This window comes from Rhinoderma darwinii, chromosome 12 (genome assembly GCF_050947455.1).
Source record: "Rhinoderma darwinii isolate aRhiDar2 chromosome 12, aRhiDar2.hap1, whole genome shotgun sequence".
Taxonomy (NCBI): domain Eukaryota; kingdom Metazoa; phylum Chordata; class Amphibia; order Anura; family Rhinodermatidae; genus Rhinoderma; species Rhinoderma darwinii.
The window spans coordinates 14,900,318-14,913,122 of record NC_134698.1 but is presented as its reverse complement, the minus strand read 5'-3'; the positions used below and the strand labels follow the sequence as shown (position 1 = coordinate 14,913,122).

Here is a 12,805-nt window from a genome sequence, read left to right as displayed (position 1 = left end):
CAGATTTGCTTAATAGGTTATTTAAGGCAGACGACCCCTTTAGTCCCGTAACAACCACCAATACGTATTTTTACGGTGGGCGTTAAGGAGCCTTATAACAGAGTCGTGTTTTTACATCACTGTAGAATAAGCCATCCGACTGGTGCCATCCTAAAGCCGGTGCTCGTCTGTCTAAGGTCCATCGAGCTCTTGCTCTAATGGCCGGGATCGGCAGAACCTTCGATTCCGGCCTTTTAACCCTTCGATCTAGTCACCTGGTTTCTCGGTGACCCCATTGGAGGGTGGGGAACCATCTGCAGTCAGCGCAGGACCCCAGAGCTGTCTGTTCACTAAGCCTGGCCTTGGGGCACACTAAGTGTTGCCCTAATAACAGCAGCCTGTGTCACACTGACACAGTATAATATATTCTCATACAGGAGTATGCAGATACATAAGTAAAAAATAAGCATGAAAAATAATGATCCCTTAATGGAATGAAAAAAATTAAATTAAAATACAAAATCTATTTATTATAAAATATTTTTTTTGAGCAGACATTACACTGATTCAGTGTAAACCATGAAAAGGTATAAAAGAAAATGAACAAAAAAGTGCCAAAAATTGGGTGTTTTTTTCCATATTCACGCTGCTAAATAATTATATGAATTACACAGTAATTTATATTCACCCAAAAACAGCACTTAAAAAAATAAAATAAAATACAATTTATCCAACATAAAACTAGCCCTCATGCAGCCACATCAATAAAAAAAGAAATAAAAAGATTATGGCTGGTGAAATGCAGAGAGGTAAAAATGTAGCTGGTCATGAAGGGTTAAGGTGGAAGCGCAGGTGCGTCACTAAGAACAAGACCATTCAAGCAGAGTTATAAATGCGATGAGAATGGGACATAACCAAAATTACAAAAACACATGTTGTAGTGTAACAAAAAAAACACCTTGACTCCTACAGTAGGTCATGGAAGCGTTCACGCTAGGGTAAGCCAACAGCTGTGCCGAAGAAAGCATGGCGGTGCTGGAAAACCGGTCTTGAAAGACACAAAACAGAGATTTGTGCTGCTGCCGAGTTGACTACGTTATTGTTTCCATCAAAAAAACTGAAAAGTTACGGAACGGAGACAAACGGAAACCATTTGCAACGGACACATTACCATTGAAAGTAATGGTAATGCAAACGGAATGCTATGGCTTCTGTTCTTGGGTTCCCCTGATGGAAATGTCTGACGGAACCCCGAGGCTGATGTGAACAGGCCCTGCATGAATTTTCACCTTCTACTAAGGACAATGACTGCTTGTCCCTGGAAGATATTTATTATGCAAGTTGGTTTAGTAATGGAAAATGTATGTATTTTTGCGTTGTATCTGCCGGTCAAAAGTACCAATAAAACAACCTGATCCCTATGATCACATTTTTCTTTTCGCGGACGTCTTGATATTTTGACAATATTTATAGAACCACATTAGTTGGCTAATTTTATATTTGCATTTTCGGAAGCCTTGTTGCAGCTTATAGTTTAATCTACAATATTGGAATAATTAAAGTCCATTGCTAGTCAAAAACGGATCACTTTGGTGTAGTGTGTCGTACTCTGCTCACGAAGCCCCACACCGAAGAAATGGATGAGGCAGAATGGGTAAGATACTGTATTATTTGTCTTGCAGAAAGTCTTCATCTTAAGACCTGAATGTACAGGTCACGGACGTGCTCACATTTATTATGGACACCGCCAGGTTGGTAAGCGGAATAAGATCTTGACATGTGTCATCACGTTGTCCCATTCTGCAGGGTTGTCAAACATAGTTCCTCGCACTTGCTGAAAGACGAAACCGCTACTGAGCTGCCGTTTACTAGAGAAGGATATATGATCATAGGATATAGGAGATGATGCTCCCGTCTAGGGTGGTCACAACACCAGAATTTGGACTTCGATACCGATACTTCGTGTAGTATTGAGATTCTCGATACCAAAAAAACCCCACAAAAGTAAATAGTTCCCCCGAAATTCTGATGTGAGGCACATGGTGTTATGAATTTATGAACCTCCATGTGCCTCACACTACTAGTAATTTACCCCATCATGTACCTTACACATTAACCCATTATGACTGAGGTACATGATGGGGTTAATTATTAATGTGAGGCACTTGGAGGTACTAAATTGATAACACCATGTGCCTCACATTAACAAGTGACCCCATAATTTCCTTCACATAATGGCAACACTGAGGTAAACCCTAAGGACACGGCCAATTTTGGCCTCTTTGCACCTCGCACTCGTAACTTTTTTTTTTGCTCGACGTGGCTGTATGAGACTGTTTTTTTGCGGGACGAGTTGTACTTTATGTAGGTGACATTTTTCAGTTCATTTACATGGTTTCATTTTACATAGATTTTTATTTTGGCAAAAATGTAGAAATAAAAATGTTTTTTTTTTACAGCATACAACGATCATCATAAATGACGCTATAAATTAATTGTGTAGGTTATTACGTTCGAGACGATACCAAATATGTGTATATTACCTTATGTATTAGGACTTACATTTTAATAATGTTTATTGTAAAAAATGTGCCTTTTTTTTTTTACAGATTTATTTTATTTCACATTAATGTACCGGGATATATCTGTATACTGATAGGTATGCCCTAACAATTGCCTGTGTACGAAGTATGCCCTAACAACAGGAAATATGGCCAGACAGCCCTGGGGTCCTTCAATGGACCCTGGTCTGTCCATATAAGGTCTGACCCTCGATGGCATCACAGGAATTTCCTCTGACGTGATCAAAGGGGGATCCTACTTCTCATTTTCCCTTTAAATGCCAGTCAGCTTTGATCGTGGCATTCAAGGGCATAATGGAGGAGGTTAGAGGTTCCTCTGATCTTCGCAGTTACGGCGGGGCTGTGTGTTACAGCAAGTGTGCCCGCGCGATCAACATAATGTGATGCGGCCGGCGCTGCACTAATGAGCGGCAGGCACTGAAGACAGAGAACCTGAGGGCGCTTTACAGTGCGCGCACCATGTTTGCCGTCATCAGGGCTGGCCTTGATGCCGCTCATTATTTCAGCGTCGGCCGCATCACATCATGCTAGTCACTAAACGAATGTATTACAATAACAAGCTGTGCAGCCGCACAGCTTGGTATCGAAATATATGAATTCACGGTATTGAACCGTTTGCGGACGGTATTGAACAGTCGTGCAACCCTACTCCCGTTTCTTTTGTGGAGTCTACACCCTCTATCTCCTCCACAAACAAGAAGCAATTTTCTCCCAACCATTGCCGGCTCGTTTGTGAAAAATTACTTTACAATTAACATTTGTGGCATTGAAGCAGTAACAACTTTCTAGAAAGTTTTTTTACGTAGTATGTTATGTTTGTTTGCTTGGTCATTATGTTCAGTTTTCTTAGTAGGCCACATAAGGAGTGTTTTATGCATTTCAACTTTTTGGAGGACGGGTGCTTGTCTAGGGTGGCTCAGTGGTTAGCCCTGATTCTTTGCAGCATCGGGTTTATTGATTTATCTGACCAAGAGCAACATAGGCATGGAGTTTGTATGTTCTCCCCATGTTAGCGTGGGTTTCCTCCTGGTCCTCCGTATTCCAAAAACATACCGATGGGTGTGAAACTGGTGCGTGTGTGTCGAAGATCGGGAAATAAGATTGTGAGCCACATTATAGCGATAATCTCTGTACAATGCTGTGGAATATGTTGTCACCATATTAACAGGAAAATATATATATATATATATTAGAATAAAGCCTGTGCTCTACTGTAAAATTCAGTACCAATCAGAATCCTCCCATTTACCTTTAATTTTTAAGGCATCATTACATGACAGACAGTGTGTATACTGTAGAAATAGACTCCTATCTATAGGCTGAAAGGCACTCGAACAACCCTACAATCTAGTCATAACAGAGCCCAGTGTGAACAGGGTATAAGGCTTTTCCCACTTTATGATTGTACACACAGTTTTCTGGTCAGCTCTCAGGAACAATACGGGAGGACAGATGAAGCTTTGGATATCTTCGGATGGCTGGTCCAACCAGGAGGATGTTGAAAAGAGTGTCCGGAGTATAAGATCAGACAATTATTTTTGGCACAGTCAGGAGAATAATTAAAGGGGTTTTCCAGTGAGAAGAAATTGATGGCCTATCCAATCAGCTACGGACAGTGTTACAGCAAGAGCTGGAGAGAGGAGCGCGTGTGCGCGCTCTCTTCTCTCCTGCACTGTCCGCAGCAGTGACACGCCCCCTCGCCATTACACGCCCCCTTGCCAGTTCGGCAGACAAGTACAAGACTGTGATCTCTCGCAAGACATTAGTCTTGTCCTTGTATGCCGACAGCTGAAGAGTGAGAGCGCGCGCACTCACTCCAGCTCTTGCTGTAACACTGTCCATATCTGATTGGACAGCGTCACATACATAGTAACATGCCCCGTTGCCATTATATGCCCCATTGACAGTTCAGGGGGTTATTTAAATATCGGGCGCCAAATATAACAGCACCAATATCTAAATAGAAAAAAATGTTTGTGCAGCCCTGCCCATTACATGCATGGGGAGGTGAGAGGTTCTCTTTAAGGAGTACCACTGATCAGCAGAATGAAAGGACCTTTCACTGCACTACTTGACACAGCATTACCCAGGTATGTGCAGCTCTTTCTAGTGTTGCATTCATAGGAATGGGGCTGAGCTGCAGTACCAGACAAAACCACATGGATAAGAGGGCTGCTATGTCATCACTGCTGGAGTACCGCAGTCCCTTTGTTCTGCTAATAGGTGGTGGTCATAGGTCATCAATGTTAAAGACCATTATATTATTCGTACATAGCCTTTTTGATAGAAATGCCCCCAACCGAAAAATTGATTATAGGGTGTTTCACTATTGGGTACTCCCAGCAATGAATTGTAAACGGTGTTCATCTCCCCTGCAGCACCTCGACAGGGAAAATGGAGTATTACATAGTATCCATTAAAATCAATGGTATGTCCATGTAATGCATGGACATGTGGGGTCCTCCAGATTGAGAGACGCTCTTTGTAGCCGCTCTCCTCCCTGGCTAATAGGAGAAGACACGGCTGCTATACTGTGACTGGAGCCATATCCTTCCGATACCGGCCACTGCATAACATCCGGTGCCTAGAGGCAGCCGGAACAGCTCAGTGCGTGGTCCGAGTGTCAGTCCCCCACTGATTATATACGGATTACCTTTCCTGTGGATATGTCATCAGTGTGAAAACCAGCCCTGTGCCTGGACAACCCCTTAAAAAGTAATTTTACCTCCACTAATAGGATCCAATCTCTACCCATTTCTTAACATCTTCCCATCGTTGGGTCGTTTTTAAGGGCAAAGTTCTGCAAAATTAATATAAAGGCTACCGTGGACGTCGGCTCCTCTATACTATTACACAGTAGTTCTTACCAGACATCTCTCCCCTTCTCAACAATTTGAAAACCGTTATAAATAGGTCATTTTTATATTATTTAATTGTTTGTTATCAAAGACAATGCCAAAAAACACGGGTTTAAGAATCATCTCATGGAGAATTTATACATAAAAAAAAATCTTCCTACAGTAACAAACGGTGAATGGTTTTGTGTGATGGCCCATTCATGTACTGAACGACGGTGTGACTCCCTCGAGAGGTCTGCCTAAATCAAATGTCCTTAAGTGAAACCATCTAAACTTCCTTCGGACTCTTTGACTGGAGTAATTGTCATAGTCACAAATGCTAATTCTAAGCATGGCAATCCGCACAGTGCTTCAGGCTGTGCCGGATTCTTCTTGACGGGTGAACCATTGGTAACAGGCATCATCGTTTAAAACCTTGCAAGTATAAAACCTCTTCACGTCACTCTAATTGCACAATATGGCAGTGTTAATGTCGGAGATACTGTCAGTTAATGGCAGAAGGAGAGCACCACGCTCTATTGACCAGCCGGATCGGCAGACAGATTGAAACGTTTGAGAGAGTTTTGTACTGAAAACGTTCTCCACTGACGTTCGAGAAATAGCAACTTCCATTAAAATCCCTTTCGTTGTGTTTAATGTAAAACGGTCTTTCGTCTTGACCACGCAGAACAGCAGTCCATTCTCTCTGGTGTTTCGATGGCCACATAGTAGCTTCTAGTATCAGGCTGTGGTCTCCTCTCATTTGTCAGCGTCCAGATATGTTGGGTATTTGATGGTTTCAATTTTTTCCTTCACTTTGTATGACGGGTACAGACCGGTCCGGCCTAGTTTCCGATTAATGCCCTTTGAGTAGCCATCCCAGTGATTCCCGGCCACACCAATAATGTCCCCGGGTTCCATAGGGATTTCATCTGCATTTTTTGGATGGTGCGGATATATTGCAATTTGGTTGTGAGCGTTCTGTCCTCCAAAATAATAAATATCATCCAAGGAATGGAAGTTAGCAGAAGCATCAGGGTGGAGCGTCTGCATGATCTCATATGCAACTCTGCAGACCTGCAAAAGAAAGAAAAATCATCAATAAGACAAAAAACAGTAGAACATCTAGAAATATAATGTTGAGCTTCACTTCGGAGGTACTTCACTACTTTTCTAAACCGTTCAACGTACAGAAAATCCTTATATATGTTTAATACCAAAAACGCTGTTTAGTTAGAGAAAAAAAAATTATGACCGGTCTGCTGGTGAAATGGCAAATTCCAGTACTTTGCAATCTTCTCCGCCATTAGCTTGTATTATAGAAAGGATAACATCGAGAACTCGATAAAAAAAATAAGCAAAAAGGTTTATTTAATCCGGTTAAAACTAGTAAAACACTCCTATAAAGGATTCTTATGCGTTTCAATCTGAAGTTTCTTAGTTCGAAACGCGTAAGCGTCCTTCCTAGGAATGTTTTAACCAGATTAAATAAAGATTTTTTCTTGTATTTTGGATCGAGTGCTGGATGTTATCATTTCTATCTTTCCATTGCTTTGCCTGTTACCGACTCGGAGTCTTGTCCGGAGCACCGATAGAATCTCAAGCGTGGGGTCTGAAAGCATCAGGTGCATGGTGAGCGGACCAATTTTTTGTATTTTGCATTATAGAAACCCACAGTCTGAAAATGGGAATGCGGAATAATGAGCTGGTACAAATCATGCAGACGAAGGCCGAATTCAGACGACCGTAGTATAAGTCTGTGTGACAGACCTTAAAACAACGGCCGTCATACGGACGCATGTATTTCAATGGGGCCGTTCACACGGCCATTGTTTCAACGGACTGTGTGAATGGTCCGTGGAAAAATAGAACATGTCCTACTTTATTCCGTTTTCACGGATCCCTCGATAGACTCAGGTCTATGGGGATCCGTGAAAACGGGACCCGCGTAGGTGCAACTCTGACATGAAAAACAACTGTTTTTCATGTCCGAGGTTGAACTCGTTCTTGTCAATCTGGCCTAAGGGCTCATCCACATGTTACAGATCCATAATAGGGCTGCTATAGAGGTGTATGAGATCTCTGTTTGCTGATTTTTCTGTACTAAAGTGCTGCACAGTCTCTATGCCTTGTGCAATAGAGGAGAAATAACAAAAAACTTTTCTCAAAGGGAATAGGGACCAAAAATATGACCGTGTGCTTGTCCATGATCTGCTTTAGGCCTCATGCACACGAACGTGTTTTTGCGTCCGCAATTCACCAGTAAAAATGCGGATGAATTGCGGACCCATTCATTTCTATGGGCCCATGCACACTGCCGTGGTTTCCACGGTCTGTGCATTGGCCGGGAGACCGGACTGCAAAAAAATAGGACAAGTCATTTTACGGGCCGCATTTGCGTTCTGGGCTACTTAGAGTCAACACACATCTTATATGTGCACGGTCCGTGATTGCAGGTGGCCCGCAGAGGACACTCCACGACTGTCCGTGCCCGTTATAACCGGCCGCGTGCAAGAGGCCTTAGACTGGGAAATCCAGTCTAAATGTTCTTCTTGAAATCAATGGTGGTCCGAAATTGTAGACCCCAACACTGTGATTATCTCGGACATTTTAACAAACCGAACAATACCCCAATTGGTACTAGTGGTCCTAGTGACTAATTTTAACAAAACCAGAAAAAAGAACAAGTCACGACCAGGTAATTGAAAAAATACAAACAATCTTTATTAAAGTCAATTAGACACACAGAAAAAAAACATAACAGTTATACATAATAAAATACCATAGACCCTCAAACAGAAACCGAACATAAAAGCAGAGTGGCCCCCCAGATGTACAAATGGTCCAATACCTCCTATACATGGCTAAAGTGCATACATATAGATTACTGAGCAGGTGCTAGGCGTGGTACGCCCTGCACAGATGGACACATAAGTGCAATATAAAAAAAGTATATATAAAGTGCAGTCCTAAGTATACATAACATGCAAGGCAATATAGTATACCTACACCTACGTAGCAGGAGATGAAAATAGGAGACCAGGACCGGGAGAGGGGACCTCTGCTTAACCCGACACGCGTTTCGCTGGTGCTGACGAAGCACCAGCGAAACGCGCGTCGGGTTAAGCAGAGGTCCCCTCTCCCGGTCCTGGTCTCCTATTTTCATCTCCTGCTACGTAGGTATAGGTATACTATATTGCCTTGCATGTTATGTATACTTAGGACTGCACTTTATATATACTTTTTTATATTGCACTTATGTGTCCATCTGTGCAGGGCGTACCACGCCTAGCACCTGCTCAGTAATCTATATGTATGCACTTTAGCCATGTATAGGAGGTATTGGACCATTTGTACATCTGGGGGGCCACTCTGCTTTTATGTTCGGTTTCCGTTTCTGTTTGAGGGTCTATGGTATTTTATTATGTATAACTGTTATATGTTTTTTTCTGTGTGTCTAATTGACTTTAATAAAGATTGTTTGTATTTTTTCAATTACCTGGTCGTGACTTGTTCTTTTTTCTGGTTTTATCTCGGACATCTCAGAAGATCATTCTCGCTGGATTCCCCCTTTAAATAAATATAGCACACGTCAGAAACCCAAGTTGACATTTTTTGGTCCCATCATTTTGCTTCTCCAGCTGGGAATAGTTAGAGAAGAGACTAGACCCGGATGACTTCACGTCTTGCTCAGACTAGGAGCTCCGTGAAACGGACGGCTTGAATTTATTGTGACAGGCACATGTGTGTCTAAAGGCAATGTGCATCATCCGTCTGGTAGACGAGCGGCAGCTTTTAGTACATTGGCTTTTGATCAGTTTTTCCTTTCCGTTTTACATTTGCACCCGTTTTAGCATAATAGGAATAGGTTATCAGCGGTCAGGTCAAGAGCCGATTCTACTTCTACTGCATCGGGAGGAACACCACGAGGGGTTAAAATCCAACTATGACAATCTAACAACCTGTGTAAGCTGCCAAGAAATACATTGATTGTCAGGATAATTACATTCAACAATACAAATGTGACAGTGTATCGGGGAAGAACCGCGTGTCCTCGTTGCCATGCCCTGCACATTGATTTATACTACATTGTGCTGCCTCAGCATTTACTGCAGAACAATTACATCTTCTCCTCGCCTGCCCTGTCATCTCTCCCGTCTGTGGAGAATCCGGAGACACATTCAATAAAGTCACGATCGTGAAGCGTGGGGAACTCGGAGAACAAATGTATCTCGCACATTGTACAGAATCGGTGATTTGTATGTAAATGTGATATAAATTATGTATTTGTTGGCACGTACGTAGGGAACTAACAGTGTAACAAATACAATGTATCAGTCATTAATAACTAGAATACTTCTAGAATATTGTTAGGATCGGTCATTTACTGATCTAGTAAACCCAGTCGTCACTTGGGAGTCCGTCTTCCGCTGCACCTCAGGAGCGGCTGCTACACATCAATCTTGTAAAAGGTCGGTCATTTGATTTACTGGATCTGTCCACGTAGAGGGAAGCAAACGCCCGATAACTTACACATCTTAGGGCCTGTTCACATCTGAGGCTGCTTTAAAGGCCTCTCCTCTATTGTTTCCAGTAAATCCATGGACACCCTGACAGAACCCATTAAAGACAATGGAGTTCCGTATTGCGTAGGGTGCCGGTTGTCTCCGTTGTTCAACAGAGCCTGCACTTCCGCCATTTTCGTCATTCTTCTCCTCTGACGGAAGAAAGCAACGGAAATCTAACGCAGATGTGAAGAGGGCGTCATGTGCCTAGCATGCAGAAAATAGTCCAGAGGTCCAAATCTCCAGGCCCCAGCCTTTACACCACAGCCAGTTTTAGATTTCTTTTCACTGTGTGGGGTTAGGGAAATTACAACAATGAGTCTCCTCCTTGGACAATCCCTACTTGTTATAAGGATCCCTTGACAATAAGCTAATCATAAAGTGTCTCCCTGCTGGGATCCCCAGAGATCACCTGTGATCGGTAGGGAAACCTGCAGTAAGTGTTCAATTTACCTGCAGTGCCGCCACAGGGGAAATAAAGTATTACACAATGTCCATTCAGATCAATGGATTGTTTGTGTAATACAGGACATGTCCTCGAGAGCGAGAGACACTCTTTATACCTGCTCTACTCTGGCCAAGAGATTAGGATCCAGAATATAGGACCGCCATCAATTAACTCAACATTTTTTAATAGGGTATATAAAAATGGGTTTTCTAAACTGGATGACCCCTTTAAGTAAAATTGTGGTGACTTTTATAGCTACATATTTTACTGTACTGCCTGGGTCTAGGGCTTCTGTAGGATTTTTCCTTTTTTATAGAAATGCCCTTTAATTGTAAAACACTTATGCATTTCCGTAAAGGAACACCTTTGATTTATCTCGGTTAGCTATGTTTTATGGCAACACAGTGAAGATATCATAACTTGTACTTGTGACAAATATCAGCAGAATAGAGATGACAAATCATAATTCTCTGCTGCCCGTGCTGTTTATTATGCAGCCAGAAGTCTGTTAATCAGCCTTTTTATTACACACCATGATCTACAGTTCATGAAGTCACATCCACGGTGGCTGCGGAGATACGACAAAAATATTCTGCTTTGTGTTAATTCTTTTAAAAAGCATTAAAAGCTTTTTTTCGGAGCTCATGGTGGAGATGCATTTCATAGGTTACACACGTCTGTGAAAATCTTTATAAGCCCAGCGCATTGCTCATGTGTTATTCAGCAATGGAGCGGAAAGGAAGAGTACAAGCCGGTAATTATGGTCAAAGCCGACACTTATTGACATTTGTACAATGTGTCTTTAAATGAAAGGTTACGGACCTCAACTGTTAACCCCACAGCTTAAGGCGCCTGTGTATTCATATTACAAATAGGTTTTCTCATTTCCAATTACTGGTGTTCTGTAAAGATTGTGGCAATAGTGAAGGTGGCTCCAAACAGGAGGGAATACCTCTAATCAATACACACGGAAATGGACACTAACAGCTTATGCTGAACTAATAGTATACCTGATATAAATCAGCTTTGTAATTGACTTAATTGTTAAAATGTAGTTGTTTTATCCATGCAAATTCTGTGTGAAGTTACTGCCACTAGGTGTCTCCCTTCCTGTAATCTGCTTGACAACACGGGTGGACAGCAAAGTCCATCCCTGGTTACAGATGGGCTGCAGAAGGTAGGGGTGTGTCTCTTCACTGTCTGCCTATAAAAGTCTATGGAGAAGGGAGGGGCACAGGAGGAAGCAGAGAGAGAGTAAAGTCAGTAACAGACTCTGCAAACAAGTCTGGAGAGGGGAAGGGGAAGCAGGAGCAAAGAGAGAAACATACAGGCTGCTGGTAAGATTTCTATATCATCCCAGTGCTGGATTCTCAGCCACACTGCTCATTTACTACTGTATAATCTCCTCCCTGCTGCTGCAACTTCTATATATACATATAATATATATATATATATTATATGTGATAGATAGAGATAGAAGGAGGAGAATCCTGCTCGCTTATGTGTGCAGTGTATAGAAGACATGATAGCAGTTAGGCTCCGCCTACTAGCTCAGAGACAACTGAGAATTAAAGAGAGCCTGCAGAGGGGAAAACTGCTAAATAATGCAGGATACAAGTCATATAATGGTCAGAAATAGCGTTCTTCCTCAGGTACACACATATGACAGCTTATTCTGAAAAGTCACATGAAAAGTTAAGTAGGCTTTAAAGTGATGCTCGACCTTTTATTAACAAAGACTATAAAGCTGAGAATGAATGAAGGGCACTCATGAAAAATGATGGACACCAAAATTGTCTATTGACTTTAAAGGGGTTGTCTTATTTTAAAAAATATATAATTTTTTACATACCCTATTGGGACATTAATTAAGAGTGAGTAGAGTTTCATTAATTAGCCATAGCAGAGAGAGGCTACAAAGAGCGTCTCTTGCCCTGGAGGACCTGGCATGTCTGTGCATTACACAGCCCAGTGATTTTAGTGTACACTGTGTAATGCTTTTTTTCCCCTGTGGGGGTGCTGCAGGATAAATTAACACTTGCTACCAGGTTCCCCTGCACATTACAACAGAGCGTTGGGGGTGCCAGCAGAGGTAGAACCTATGGTCAGCTTATTTTCAGGGGGCCCTTCTAACAGAGCAAGGATCACCCAAAGCACATGACGCCTTTGATGAGTGCCCTATGATGCATCTACATTGTGGTTTCTGACAGAAGACTTAATATAATAACCCTGGTGCTGAAGTTTGCAGAACAGTAAAAAAAATGTCATTTACGTACTGTTTGACAATACGGTGTGTGCTGTCTGGAGAGGACGGAGTAGTAAGTGTCAGAATGACAGCTTGGAACTGTAGAAGATGTCAACTTCTTGCATCAATATGCAGTGAAGAGAGCAAAT

At 42.1% G+C, this 12,805-nt stretch overlaps 1 protein-coding gene across 2 annotated transcripts in view; it reads right to left on the bottom strand.

The window, feature by feature from the left end:
* Positions 1-3,802: 3,802 nt before the first annotated feature.
* Positions 3,803-12,805, bottom strand: part of FUT8 (fucosyltransferase 8) — a 158,361-nt gene continuing 149,358 nt past the window's right edge. For both annotated transcript variants that reach the window (XM_075844904.1, XM_075844905.1), the window contains one exon: positions 3,803-6,475. In XM_075844904.1, the coding sequence (XP_075701019.1) occupies positions 6,158-6,475 (318 nt within the window). In that variant the 3' untranslated portion in view covers positions 3,803-6,157. The remainder of the gene's footprint in view (positions 6,476-12,805) is intronic.